The sequence below is a fragment of the Sus scrofa genome, chromosome 9 (assembly GCF_000003025.6).
Source record: "Sus scrofa isolate TJ Tabasco breed Duroc chromosome 9, Sscrofa11.1, whole genome shotgun sequence".
NCBI lineage: Eukaryota > Metazoa > Chordata > Mammalia > Artiodactyla > Suidae > Sus > Sus scrofa.
Window position 1 is genome coordinate 83322605 of NC_010451.4, and position 15830 is coordinate 83338434.

The following is a 15830-nucleotide window of genomic DNA, read 5'->3' on the forward strand; positions in this document are numbered from 1 at the left end:
TGATAAATTCTATAAAAAGGAGTTTTTTCATTAGTTATTTGAGATATAACATTCTTTGTTATAATTAGTCTGTTGGGTATTAGCATTAAGGGGCAGCAAACACAAAGGAAGATATTTCTCTTAATTTCTTTTATCTAGTTGGAGGAAAAGCTTATATTATTGATGTTTATGTTTGAATAGCCAATTTAATTAGAAATTCAAAACACAAGAATATTGCAGAAATCAGCTGCCAGATTTATTAATCTACCTGAAAATAAAATACAACCAAACAAAAAGTAGAATAAGAACAGAATTTCAAAAAAAATTTAGATACATTTCCCAAAAGAGTTTAATGCAATGTTTTGAACCCTTCTGTACTGGAAATATCCTTAATGTTGGCCAATTACTTTTTTCATTCAGTGAGTCACTACTGTAAACAGCAAAATATATAATTTGTCCTTAAATATCATATAATTAATACCAATTCTTTGATCCCTTAAAATAATTCACAGCCCAATTCTTTTCCACTGCCAAACTAGAAGTAGAAATTTAAAAGAAAAAAGAAAAAGAGAACAAAACAGAAAAAGAATCCTCAAATAATTTTCATTTAGATCATATTTTAAAGACCCACTTTCAATTTCTCCTTCAATTTCTCAAAATATGTCAATTCCCTTTCCAATAAAACTTTAGCTGAATATTTTAGAATCTCTTTTTATTCTAAGTGCTGTAAATGGCCACATCAGTATAATGGGGGGAAAAGTTCTGATTTTTTAAGGCATAATTATTAGCCCATAATGGGCCTAATGATATATAACATATATATAGGACAATCATTGAAATCACAGGTTACATAGTTATGTTGTTAGAATTTTTTTTTTTGGTAGGATTAATGTGAGTAGTATTAATTATGGTACGTGGGTTTCCCAATAACTGTTTAATTTAGAGACATGAGTTGTGAACTATGTCATGTTGGAAAATGGGTTGCCAGGAGATGGTTTTTCAACAATTTTTCCTGTGCTCATCACGAAATACTTTTTAAACATTGGTTTTGATTTTGGCTTTGTGTATAGGACTTTTTTTTTTTAACATTTTGCTATTGATTCTTTAAAAATTTTTGTTTTTCCTAGATACTGATGGATTGAACAAAATTCATGTTTCTTGCTTGAATCGTTTAGCAAGCTATTCAGAGATACTGTAACACCATTTACTTCTGGGTTTTTTCAAGGTGAATGGAACAACATATCCTCCTTTCAATATTTTCTCCAAATGCAAAACCAAACCAAAACAAAAACCTTTGAAACTTTAAATCTTTAAATCTTCTTTCAAGCTATCCTGTCACATTTACACAAGTGTCCAAAACAAGACTGTAGATAATATGAGTGCCAGCACTATGTCATAACAGCAACTTCCACTTATTCCTTGACAGTCTGTGAATAATTTTCCATTTCACCAAAAGTTACAAAAGTTTCCACAGTTCCCCTTAGCAAACTGAAGCTCACTCTTCATTTTGTCAATGTGTATAAAAGCTGCTTATAGCATAGCATGGCATAAGCTACTTTTTAAGCAATAAATGGTTCGAGTCATCTATTTTGTCCTGAAATGCTACCTGTAGTTAACTGCATTGCTTATAAATGGTCATAGTAATTTCAGCGTGAAAGAGAGTATTACAGAAAAGACAGCAGCAGAAGCATTAGCATTATCTAATATTTATATATGTTATCAACATAACACAGCAGTAAAAGATTTAAATGCATATCAATGGGTACCATGTCTAAAAATTACTATAGTACCTATTTAGTGTATTGGATATTTTTCTTAAAGAGTGCTTGCTGTATCTAGAACAGCATATTATGTGATTTAGTACAGTTAATTCTTATTGATTAAATAATGTCTTTATGTACTGAAGGAAGTGAAAGGAGACAGAGATTTTTTACTTCATTGTGATCCCAGATTTAACATTTAAATGACAATCTCAAAGGACCAGGAAAAATATCATTACTTAATTGAAATGGCTTCAAAATATTTAAACGACAGTATGATTTGTATCTAAACAGCAAGGTGGCACCAGATACATGTACTGCTACTGGCCTGTGACTCAGTTGGGAGCCAGAGTCCAAAACTGTGCCCCTCATTTACAGTCATGTTAATTATTTCAACTTCAGAGAGAATTACCCCATTTTATGGTTATCCTCTGTGAGTCATACATAAAGCAAAACAAAACAAAAAAACAGCAAATGCAATCTCTAAATACCTTTTTACAAGAGGTTCAAAAACAGTCATTTCTAACAATTAAACTGCCTTTTACAGTAGTTTTTTTGTTTGTTTTTTGTTTTCTTTCTTTTTTTTTTCTTTTTTTTTTTTTTTTTTTTTATTTGTATACCTTGCGGAGACTCAGAAAAGACAGGGGAAAATGCCCAAGGCAAATAGTCTCCAAGTGGATATTTACACAATGTGAATTAACTGTACCATAGATACCCAGAGGAAATGAACATTTTCTATGTTGTTATGAAATCAAATAAACATGATATAGCTTCATCATACTTTAAAACCTGTAGGACCCCATCCCAAGCCTAAGTAAAAAGTAATCCCCAAATCCCCCCTCCCATTCACCCATTATCTTCCTGTTACACAGAATAAATGTTTAGATCACTCCCACCCACCCTCAAATAAAGTGCACAGTCCATGGCAGACCATAGAATAATGCAACAGGAAAAGCCCCTTTTTGTGTATTATTATTTAAAAATAAAATACAAACAACAAAAATCAAACAAAGATTGAAGAGAATTCAGAGATTCTCTGCATCTTGCAAGAGAGGAAAAGCGCGAGGAGGCCCCTGACTGTCACTTCTGTCAATACACGTAGCCTTCGTTGTAGGGATGGGGGTTGCAGCAGCCCCCTTCTGGCATGTAGGCCATGCTCTCGTCAAAGTGAGACAGAGGCACCGTGTCCTCTTCATTGATATGACGCTCCATGTCCGTCTTCAGCAGCGGGCGCTGATTATCTGGAAAGGCCATGGAGAAGAGGGCTTCGGGGTCACACACAAATTTGTAGACATATCTCTCTCCAGCCACCTGCAGAAAACATGTAACAGAAAAGCCATCCTTATGTAGGTGCTGGCTGGGAACCAGACTTAGTGTTGTGAGCATTTTGCAATAGATACAAATATCCAATCATTATGTTGTGCATCTGAAACTACTATAAGGTTGTATGTCAATTATACTTCAAAAAAAAAAAAAAAAACCCTCACATTCACTATCCCTAGGGGAAGGGCAGGGAAAGAAATGAACAAAAACATAGTTTAATACACCAGAAAGGATGGCTAACAAAACAAAGTAACTAAGCACTAACAGAGATACATAGGGGGAAAAAAATCCTCTATTTGTAGGGTAAAATGGTTCAATCCAGGCAAATGCAAAATGTTGAGCTCAAGTAATAACTACATTTATTCCAGATATAGCTAGAAAGCTTATCAGTTTGCTTGTTTCAATACAAATGTAAACTTACATTGTTATCTGGGGGAAAACACCAATGATTTCATGTAGGCATCTCACTTTGAAATGTCTTTCCCTCTGCTTTAAAGGGTAATATCTAAATTACCTGATAAAATAATCAGGTCTTTAAAGTGTAGTGTCTCCCTCTTAACATTACATTTCTAAAACTGCAGAAAAACCAAACTTCCCAACCATAAAAGAAAAATGTATTGTGTTCCTAATAAGGCTAGTCGATTCACTGATTCACAGGGTGAACTGTTCTTTTTCTTTACTTTTTAAAAAATTTCCACTGTATATTCTCAGCTAAAAAAAAGATACATAGCCTTATTTAAATGAAAGATGGATCAGGAGGGTAGCATTATCTTGGGTACATCACTTTAAAAAATGAAAGCAAGATGCATTAGACAGAAGTTAAGGATGTGTATAAAGTGTCAAATTGAAGCAAGAGGTGTAAAAAAGTGAATTTAGAATACACAAGGCATAGGGAGGAAATAAGAAAAAGAAATATGACAGCTGCCTGAAATAAAAGGAGAAATAGTGTAATTTGTAGGAAATGACATGCCCCAAACTTAAATTTTGAAGAGTAATGCTTCTCTAGGAAATTAGAAATAACTGAGTGACACAAATATTGCCCCACCCCTGCTGGCAGTAGCAGACAATGCTGAGCTTCTCCAAACCTCAGGGGGGTGAGGGAGGATGGGGCAGGATAAATACAGTTCTTTGTAGCAATTTTTTGTGTATATGTAGAGTTCAGTAATTTTAGAAAGTGAAAATCAACTCCTCTGCTAGTTGCTGTGTGATGCGGGGGATGGTGAGTTCCTTATAAACTATCTGTGTATGTTTGGAAAGAAAAGAAACAACTACCAATGGGCACTTCTGTTATGGAAACAGATTTAGAACGTTTTCTGGCCTTGATTTTCTTTTTTTTTTTTAACTCTGCAAGAGGAACCAATTTAGAGAATCCAAATACTCTGAATATCCTTAGCCTTAAAAACAGCCGATACTTAGTTTTTATGAATTTGGACATGTTTCTTAAAATGCCCTCAGTTCTCCTTTTTTTTGAAAGGGAGGCAGGAATGGCTCCTTAAAAACTTATTGCAAGACTGTAATGGAAGTCTCTAGCACAGTGTATGGCAGACAGAGGGATCTGGCATAAATTGATTCACTTTAGTCCTTTATAAAAAGGAAATTAAGTTCACAGAGGTGAAATGGTGAAACTGCCATAAAAGTAAAAATAAGCCATGTCAGAAACAAAGCTAAAGATACTAAATCCAAGTTTCCCTTTTTTTCTTTGTTCAAAGAATTTTGAGGAAAAAAGTAAAACAAAGAGCCTGCATACCTGGGAGCATTTAATAACCTGCTTTGTTTTGTTTGCGGCTGCCGAGAAGTAGGCATTTGCTGTAGGCTAATGGAACTTTTTTTGTCTAACCTGTTGCTATTGGTTTTAATTACAAATGGCTTGATAACTCACTATGTAGTATTAAAATGTATAACATGCAATCAAGATTATAAAACCTCTTAAGGACTCTACCTTGACTCACTGTTTATTTTTCCTTTAACAAACTTATTTAAGGCTAAACATATTTAGGGCTACTACTATATTTCTTGGACTATGTTTAAATGACATAGAGTTTAGAATAAGGACTGATTACCAAGCAAGGGGCAGAACATCTTCTGTTACTGGTAATACAATTACAATATGGAAAATGCTGTACATTCAGTATACACAAATTACAATGTAAGACAGATAAAACATGAATTTTGCAGGAAAGATGAGTCAAACAAGAAAGTATCTTTTGAACTGTGCTTTGAAAGACTAGATTTTATATTATAGGTTAACTTTTAACATTTCAGAAGTAAGAGAGGGATACAGGAAGAAAATTAAAAATTACAGATTAAGCAAAAAAAAAAAATGATCAATGACTATATCATCCAGAAATAATCATTGTTAAAATTTCGATAAGTACTTTTTAGGGCATTTCTAAATTTTGAAATAGAAATACATACCTGTGCTGTCTATCAGGTATAATAATCATTATTCTACCGTTTCCTACTTATTTCAAAGCTACTAAAACAGTCAGGTTTTATCATGTTTAGATCCACTTAGCTTTTATTCCTCATCTTTCAATTTACTTTTATTGTATTTCCTCATCTTCAATTTACAGGTAGATAGTTTATGAAAAGTGTAGTGATATAAATATTTCCCCCTCTATATTAAAATATATAATTTCATATCATAATTTTCTTTTTTAAAGGACTACATAATTTTCCTCTAAATGACTATACTAGAACTTACTTAACCTTTACGTTATCTCATAAAGATAAGAAAGGAAGACATTCTAGAAAGAGGAAATAGTATGAAGTAAACAAGAAAGTCACAGGTGTGTCAGAGAGTAGCAAGTAGACTGGCTCAGCATGTCTAAAGAAGAATAAGTATATATGTCTGTAAAATTTGTCAAAAGCCTTGATTACTGTGCTAGTTATATGCGGATTTCAACTTTTGCACCATTTTCCACGATTAAACAACCTGTTCCTCCTTATATTATATGTGGCACCTCAAAAGGTCTGTAATATACATTTTGCTATTCTCTCTTAACTGGTAAATAAATAGTTGCTAACAGTTTCCTTTGGCAATTGTAGTCTAATAGGATTTTTCTCTTTACTTCAACATCTATACCATCATTTGGTCATCTGCTGGCATCTTGCCTTATTTATTTTATTTATTTATTTATTTATTTATTGGTCTTTTTTGCCATTTCTTGGGCTGCTGCCGCGGCATATGGAGGCTCCCAGGCTAGGGGTCTAATTGGAGCTGTAGCTGCCAGCCTACACCAGAGCCAAAGCAACACAGGATCCAAGCCGCATCTGTGACCTATACCACAGCTCTCGGCAACGCTGGATCCTTAACCCACTGAGCAAGGCCAGGGATCGAACCCACAACCTCATGGTTCCTAGTCAGATTCTTTAACCACTGCGCCACTACGGGAACTCCTTGCCTTATTTATTAAACTAAGAGGCAAACAAATGGGATATGTTATAATTGGATAAATAGGAACATGGAAGTAGTAATATTGGTAATAAGCATAAATCTGACTATTTTGAGAACATTTAAGACCAGATATGACATCCTGGAGATACCTCCTCAAATACTCTGCCTAAAAGCTGAGGAATGATTAGATATCATAAGATACTTTTTTCGGGGGAGGCGGGGGCAGTACGCCCGTGGCATGTGGAAGTTCCCAGGCTAGGGGTCAAGTCACAGCTACACCTGCCAGCCTAAGGCACAGCAATACCAGATTTGAGCCTCATCTGCAACCTACACCACAGCTTGTGGCAATGCTGGATCCCTAACCCACTGAGCAAGGCCAGGGACTGAATCTGAATCCTCATGGATACCAGTCAGGTTCTTAAACCCACTGAGCCACAATGGGAATTCCCTAGATATCATAAGATACTCTTTAGCTCTATAGTGATTGCTCCTTTTATTAAGGGACTTAAGGGTCAAGACACACAAGCTACATATATCTTGGCTTCAGGGTATGAGATGCATTCACAGCTACCATTGTTGATGACTTTTTATTGTGCCAGGTACAATGCAAGTGTCCTAAGTACATTATTTCATTTAATAGTCACAGTACAAAAACTACTCCTTAATAGCAGAAGTACTTGTTCAAAAAGGTGATCTAATGAGAAGGCTGCAAGCAAACCTAAGTCATTAATGCATTTCTTTACTGCCAAGTAACACTGCCCAGGGGGATGGTTGAACACCTACTGTGCAGCCCATGAGATGTGCCCAGTTAGGAAGATGGTGATGCAAATGAAAAAAATGGCATGTATTTGAAAGGGGTTGGCTGCTCGTGGGAGTGGTGGCTGAGAGACAGGGAGGATTAAAAAAAGACTTCAGGACTGAGATGGAGAAGATGGGAGAAGCAGGTAGTAAGTGGTCATACATTTTGAAGGTGAGATTCAGGGAAAGAGAAAGCAATTAAGAATCTCAATCAGTCTTATCTTGTAAGGATCTCAGAAGTTCTAAATTTCAGGCTAGGCAGCTCCAGAGTATTGACCCCTTTTGGTCTAGGAAATTTAATGACAATCTTTCCCTCTCTTCTAGTAAGTTTCATGGACCAATTGATCTAGTTTTTCTTGACATAACTGTGGTGACAAAAGAATATGCCACAATCTGTAATATATAACTGTCCATGTCCCCTCAAACAAACAAAGGAAGCATAATAAAATTGTAATGTTCACAATGGGTAAATCCTAAACTTAGTTCACTGTCAAGACAATTAGATTGAACATGCATTCAAAGCTGAAGGATGTAACAATAACAAATACCCAAGTGTTCTCTTTACTTACTCATCTATTATCTTCAAAAATTTTACATTTTGTTCTAAGTATAAATCATTTATCTCACATTTGTTAAAACAGCTACCTTGAAATATTGAGATGCTCATTTGAAATAAAATGAAATCAGCCAAGAAAAAATGTTTTTCGGAATGAGAGCAAGAAATGTTCTGAATGTTTTAAGATTCAGAACAAGAGGAAAAAAGTAAGAATTTAGTTAATGTTAAAAATTATATAATTGTGGAGAATGTAGCAAAATATCCATGACTTTTTGGGATATAAACAGGCAATACTGGTACTGAAACACTTTTTAACCCAATACAACAAAGTAGGGACTTCCAGAAAGTCTACTACTTGTATATGCCATTACTACACATTTTCTGTAATGTTCATGAATTTATAAATAGAAAGGCTTGGGATAGCAAAACCAGGAGCTAAATGTATATTAAAGTGGGTGAAACCTTGCTTCGATAATACAGTAATACGTGGTTTTAAAGTATGACATGCAGATGAATGTTCAACATTTCAATGAATTTTACTGCTATATTAGCTGCTCACCTTTTGCATGATTCCTTTCTCATAATAATAGCGGAGTGAACGGCTAAGTTTGTCATAGTTCATAGCTGGCCTGTTCTTCTGAATGCCCCAGCGCCGGGCCACCTACCACAGAAACAGAAATTATATTATACTGTTAGGTATTAATGTATTTCATGAAAATTACTTAAGTCATTAGTTACTTCCAAACCCTCCCAAACATATTCAAATGAAAGACACAGTAAAGAGGCAAAAGCTATCATGTTCTGTATTTCCTGTGTCCTGGTTTGCTTTTTGAACCAGGCATCCAGTGATCATTCTGAAGCATCACAATATAATTTTTTGTCATTATTGTTTTGGACACAAAATTAAATGGAAATAAGGGAATGTGTTTACAACTAGGATGAATAGCTGAGATTCACCAAATTGAGGCATATTTCCCATTCTGAGGTACCCTGGTTTTTCCTTCTCATTTCTTCTTTTCAGATAAAAACTACATATCAAGAGTAGCTTAGTGATCTCTTTGTAAAGGTGTTTTTGAGGTTATGATAAACCAAAGGAAAAACGATATCCCACAGAATGCTAAATAAAGCAGGACAAGTGTGGTGTAGTGTGTAGAGCATAGGACATGGTATACAAATTAGTAGCCGAACTACAAAATAATTTTTATTGCCTGAAGCAGCATCAGAATAAAATTGTAGGAGTTCCCGTCGTGGCGCAGTGGTTAACGAGTCCGTCTAGGAACCATGAGGTTGTGGGTTCGGTCCCTGCGCTTGCTCAGTGGGTTAACGATCCGGCGTTGCCGTGAACTGTGATGTAGGTTGCAGACGCGGCTTGGATCCTGTGTTGCTGTGGCTCTGGCGTAGGTCGGTGGCTACAGACAGCTCTGATTAGACCCCTAGCCTGAGAACCTCCATATGCCGCGGGAGCGGCCCAAGAAATAGCAAAAAGACAAAAAGATAAATAAATAAAATTTAAAAAAAAGAAGAAGAAAATTGTAGCCAATACAAAACTTGGGAATTAAGCATTCATTTAGAGAACAGTAACTGGATGCTAAAAATAAGAAGGAAATGAAAAGGGTCATCATGTATATGAGTCTACAAACAACAATTCCTAGAGCAGAATATCCACTTTGTTGTTTAGTGAACCATCTCTGAGCTTTTTATAATGTGGCTTTGGAGGAGCAACTTCTCTGGCAAAGAGACAGTTCTTCAAAAGATCTTTAGCAAAATCTTCTTCCTCCATGTAGGTTTTCCCCCAGCTCATCACCAGCCCAGGCTAGCTGCGGCATTATCCAGAAAAGGGTAGCCTGCTTCTGCAACCCCAGCTAAAGTCACATTCTCATTAATTTCCCCTTTTGCTTAATCTGAGCAGAAACTGGCTGCTATGCAAACCTAGGCAACTCCACGAAAGCATTTTCTAATAGGGTTAGTGTTTTTCTTCATGTCGACAGAATTCCAAGTTGTTGCTATGTCACATATGCTAAAATAGAATGCTTTACAGAGAGATCATTCTTGATTTCATTAGCAATAACTTTTCTCCAGGTTTTTTTTTTTTTTCTTTTAAAAACACAGATCCTTTGCTAGTCTCTAATTTGTATTTCCTGAATGAAGATACAATGTAATTTACTCACATGCATCACTATATTTTTTTAAGAGCAAAGAGATGCAATGTCACAGGGATGTGACTATATCACAGCTAGGTAGACAAAGTGGCAGATACATCTTAATTCTCCAAATATAAACTTCTTTTTAATGTAAATATTCTGAGCAATAGTGAAATGGCAGGATGGGGATAAGAAGTGAAAACTATTTTCTAAATAAAATGTTTTTTTTTTTGTTTTTTTGTTTTTTAAAAAGGCTAACACCTGTTTTAATAGACTGACCATCTGGACAGCATGCAAATCTGCAGTGGATGTAAAAATAAATTATTAATATCTCCTTAAATTTTCTGAACAACAATTTATGAAAACTTATATATTCAAAAATGATTCTTTTTTAAAAACTCACCAGGAATGCATCTAGAAAGTAAAATACTTGCAACATACTTTAAGACAACGCAGTGGAAGTTTCTAGAGACAGAAAGATGATTTTTTTTTTAATACCATAAGCAGAGTTTGACCTTTACGATGCCAGTTAATTCTCAGCACTATGGGTTATTAGTGAACATTTTAAAACAATCAAATTTATTCTTAGAGCTGTTTCCTTTTTTTTTTAAGAGCTGTACCCGTGGCATGTGGAAGTTTCTAAGCTAAGGGTTGAATTGGAGCTGCAGCTGCCAGCCTACATGACAGCCACACCAAATCCTGCACCACAGCTTGTGGCAATGCTGGATCCTTATCCAGCTGAGTGAGGCCAGGGATTGAACATGCATCCTCAGGGAGACAATGTTAGGTCCTTAACCTGCTGAACCACAACAGGAACTTAGAGCTGTTTCTTTTTTTTTTTTGTCTTTTGTCTTTTTTGTTGTTGTTGTTGTTGTTGTTGTTGCTATTTCTTGGGCTGCTCCCACAGCATATGGAGGTTCCCAGGCTAGGGGTTGAATCGGAGCTGTAGGCACCGGCCTACACCAGAGCCACAGCAACGCGGGATCCGAGCCGCGTCTGCAACCTACACCACAGCTCATGGCAACGCCGGATCGTTAACCCACTGAGCAAGGACAGGGACCGAACCCTCAATCTCACGGTTCCTAGTCGGATTCGTTAACCACTGTGCCACGACGGGAACTCCTAGAGCTGTTTCAGTGTCACATTCATCATAATGTTGAGGGAAATGGGACATATCAGTATACTTAGGAGATATAGCAAGTTATGCAAGATGAAAGAACAAGATCCAGAAATCTGGTGTATAACACTGCCTATAGTTAACAATACTGAATTCTACACTTAAAAATTTGATAAGATAGAACCTGCAGTTCTCTTGTGGTGCAATGGGTTAAGGATCCAGCATTTGCACTGCAGTGGCTTGGGTAACTGTTGTGGCATGGGTTTGATCCTTGGCCTGGGAGGCCACAGGTGCAGCTAAAAAAAGGGAAAAACTGACAGATCCCATGTTGTGCTCTTTTTCATGATAAAAATTTTTTAAAAGACTGAAATGTAACAGATAACACAATAATTTCAAAAATAGGTTAGACCACCCACAAGCTGTTTAGCCCTCATACAGGACCCACCAACCACCACAATGTGCCAGGTTCAACATGGAGTGGGTACCATGGTGGCAATACTTTCAGTAACTTCCTTATAATGCTCTTTCAAATTAAAACTTTGGCTGTTAGTGAGGTGAGTGAAAAGATCACAGCATGGCACTATAGCATTTACCCTTATTGTCAGATCCATTAAAAAGGAAAATTTAATAGTTCAATTATTATTCAATTTAATTTAAAAAATCATGCTTGACTATGCAACAGTAAACCCAGAAACCACACTCAGGGCCTGGCTATCAGAGTTCTTGATAATTCTTCCAGTTCAATAGGCTTGAATATTATCAAAAGACTCTACTCTGTGTCCTGCTATGTCAATAATTATTCTCTGGAACAATTCTCTAGGATCTAGGATTAATTCAAAAATAGTATATCATTATTACAAATATCTCAAAAAGAGAGATGTTAAAGATTATGTGTTTGCTAAAGTTATCCAAACACACTGAGCAGATAAATTGGCACAAGACTGCAGTTTCACTCAATACCATTTTAAATTGCAAGATGAAATATAAAGAAGTGGAACCCGCAAGTTAATTCCAACAAGGATGGCTTCAGAGCCACCTTTCATGAGCTGTGCTGTCACAGGTCCCCAAAATATGGCTGTGACAGAAGAGGGTGACCGTGGGCCACAAAGGCTAAAGAAATTTCACAAACACTTTACAAAGAAGAGATTTAAACATAAACAGCACAGTCATAGCTGATGGAAGCAATTGCAACAGTGAGCAATGCAGCAATCAGAAATGGAATGTTTCAATTTGAACAAAAGGCCTTAGGAAACATTTAGTGCTTATTGCACAATTGCTACAGAGTTAGTTACTATTTGGATATGGTCTGCTGACTCTGAATTACCCAGCCCTTTTTTACTTTATGAGTCTGCTACAGAAAAGATGTCTCATTGTTGGTTTGTTGTATGGAATAGATGTAATTGTATTCCTTCCTGGTATTAAAAAATCATAGAAATTCACAATTTGATGCAACTTAATGGTCCTCTGGTCAAGTCTCCTATTCTACCTGTTCAAGCTTGATCATCTTAAAAATCAATACTTGTTATATAAAGAACTTGATCACTTGCCTGAGAATTTTTACACTTCTGGGTGGATCAATAATCACTGATAGAATTTAGTCACTTCCCCTATCTTAAACAAATACATGGCAAAAAATAAAGAATTCTCTTTCTGCTAACTTTATTTTAATCCCAGATGGAAGGGAGTACCTGTTTGAAATAAATTCCTGTTGAATGTACTCAGTTCTAGCATCAACCAACTCTTATAGCGATTATTAACATCTTTCACAAGGTAAAGCGCACACATTCCCATCATGTTAAAGGGCTTTCAAATTACCTTACGGTAAAGTGTTTCTAGTCTCAATTTTGAGTGCTTCACATTTCTGCAGGTCCCCCCACCCCCTCCCGCCACTGGCATCATTTAAGTACATCTACATAAAAATGAATTTCCTTTGACAGCCATTAGTTTTCGACAAAATTCAAACACCCAAACATTTAGCCCACAGTTGATAATGGGTGGTTTCAGTTTCTGATATCAAGCCCTCTGTGTGTGGGCATGCACATGTATGTGCTTGGTGAGGGATGAGGGAAATGCAAAGATAATCCTTTTGTGTTTGCAGCACATGGATATAACCTGGAGTAGACTTAACTGTGCTAACCAGCTACTCTTATTTCATACTTCATTTAATACATATTTGAATCAGATCATCACTTACATCTTAATAGGTAACATCACCTTACCATTTGGATATCAAATTAGGGTATGTTATATGATTATGATTGACTACATGGTCTCATAGAGCAGAAAATTTAAGATGTATAAGCCCAATAGCCTAGACTCTAGATGTCTAGTCTACATGAAATCAGTCCCTTTGAGTTAAAAAATAGCTGAGTATCTCTCTGAATGTTTCTACTTTTCTGAGGTGTTTAGAGCCTATAGCCCATTTGGTTAGTCATAGGCATGCTAGCTAAGTCTTCCATTGCTTTCTCAGCTAATGTAAATTAACATCATATAAAAGACCCCTTTCTTTTGAGGTCCAAAATGCTATGTGGTAGGTTATGCTGCAATAATAATGGTAGGCTTAAGCCTAAAGCTAGTCCTGGGAAGAGTAAAAATAATAATAATAATAAAATAAAATTAGACTGAGAAGCTTTTCAGGAAAATACATCATTTGTATGCATATGGGGGTAAGTTGGAGGGGGTAAGACATTTGAGCTGTTAGTTGAAAGGTCTTCCATTTACCCATGTTATCTCTATCTAAAGTCCTCTCATTTTGGTAATTTCTTAGGTATTATGGTGACATTTCATACTCTGTTTCTACCTTCCAAAGGAGTGTACCCTGTCCAGTTGATGTGAAACAGGTGTCATCAATAATCAAAGGGAAACCATGGTTCTGCAGGTCTGTGTCTCCCAAGAAATACTTAAGGGGTGAGAATTTTCCACTGTGGTTCTCCTGTGCCTTTATCTCCCTGAGCTGTGTCTCTCCCACACCTTCTTACACAAGACTCTGTCCTCTAAACGTTCCTCTCTAAACCTCTTGACAAAAATCAAGATTGTCCAAATAATAGCATTCTCAAGAACAATTTCTCTATACCCAAACTAGTTGAATGCTGATAAACATATCCTCTCTTCCTCAAAGACCATAAAACATGCCCAATCTCAATGCACCTTTAGAGACTTCCCAAGCCCTGCATTCCTGAATAAAGGGTTATGCTAATGATGTTCTGGTTGACTTCCTTCAATTCTATAGGATGGTATTTAGCTGCAACGAGCTGGCAACATAATCATTTATTTTAAATGTGTGCCTGCCTTTTGGCCCGTCTTTTAATTAAAAACATTTCCTTAAAGTTTTAAAATTAAAAAAAAAAAATACTTTTTGGCACATTAATCAAATATATATTTCTTTACTTTATAACATATCTGATTTCACTACCTAGAATCTGCAAAACTCACCTCTTCAGGCTCAATCAGTTTAAATTCCATGCCTCTCCCAGTCCAGGCGATGAAATGAGAATTTGAAGGATCATCCAAAAGAGCTACCAAAAACTGCCAGAGCTGAAGTGATCCCCGCCGCTGATAGGTGGGTCCTTCCCGATACATTCCTGGCTCTTGTTTTATGTCTCCTAAATTAAAAAAAAAAAAAAAAAAAAATTAAGTTCCTATTATTAGCAATATTATGACATTTATGTAAAATTTATATTAAACCAACTACTAAAATGTCTAAACCATAACCACTTTAAGGGTTTCTATGAAATATATTGTTACCATTAAATAGGGATTTTAAATAGATAAAAGGTTAGAGTTCCTGCTGTGACACAATGGGATTGGAGGTGTCCTGGGAGTGCATGGATGCAAGTTCAAGTCCTGGCACAGTGGATTGAGGATCTGGTGTTGCTGCAGTTGCGGCTTGGATCTGATCCCTGGCCCAGGAACCCCATGTGCTTCGGGGCAGCAAAAAAGGAAAAAAATTTTTAAAAAATTAAAGAACTAGTCTTTGTTTATTAAAAAAAAATAGATAAAAGGTTGAATATAAACCAGGCATCTCCAAACATATAGACAACTATATATAATATAGAAGGGTCAATATAAATGCACACAGGGCAGAAAAAATCCATAGATGTCAATTATAAAAATTTTGCACCTCTGTTTTTTCTTTAGATACTATTTTAAAAACTATAGTGTCTAATTATTCTTCTTTGCTTCATTGTTAATGCCATCACTTACTGCCCTAAGCAATGATGAAGAGGGAGAAATCAGTTTTAAGCTCTGGGTGTTTTATTGGCACAAATTAAATTCTACAATCTACAATATGTAAATACCTCATTGATCCGCACATGACAAACTACTGAAAATTTTAATGCAACTATTTCAAAGCAAATTTAATAGCATCTTAAATTCTATTAGTTAAGTAATCTGCACTTCATATAAATTAGGAAAATATCATGGGTAATTCAGGGCATACTGGATTACCAACATACCATCTTTCTTCTACACCTTCACATTGGCATGGTGGTAACTATGCTTTCTCATCTGACATCAAACGAAAATTCTCTCACTTTTCTTTATCTCTTGTTTGTATTGTACTCATTTAAATTTACTTGCTCTTTTAGTAAAAGTCCAATTTAAAAATGTATATACAAATAAAAATGTATATACCAGAGCTTTTTGTAAATCTCTATTTTTAAACAAGAGGTTTTTTTTGGTAACATTTATTTGCTAGTCACATAAAATATGAAAATCTAGTAAGCAGCAATACCAAAACAAAACAAAAAACCCACAA

At 35.8% G+C, this 15830-nt stretch overlaps 1 protein-coding gene across 7 annotated transcripts in view; it reads right to left on the bottom strand.

The window, feature by feature from the left end:
- Nucleotides 214-15830, bottom strand: part of ETV1 (ETS variant 1) — a 244319-nt gene continuing 228702 nt past the window's right edge. For all 7 annotated transcript variants that reach the window (XM_021063401.1, XM_013979740.2, XM_013979739.2 and 4 more), the window contains 3 exons: nt 14504-14673; nt 8373-8474; nt 214-3050 (listed from right to left, as the gene is read on the bottom strand). In XM_021063401.1, coding sequence (XP_020919060.1) covers nt 2829-3050; nt 8373-8474; nt 14504-14673 — 494 coding nt within the window. In that variant the 3' untranslated portion in view covers nt 214-2828. The remainder of the gene's footprint in view (nt 3051-8372; nt 8475-14503; nt 14674-15830) is intronic.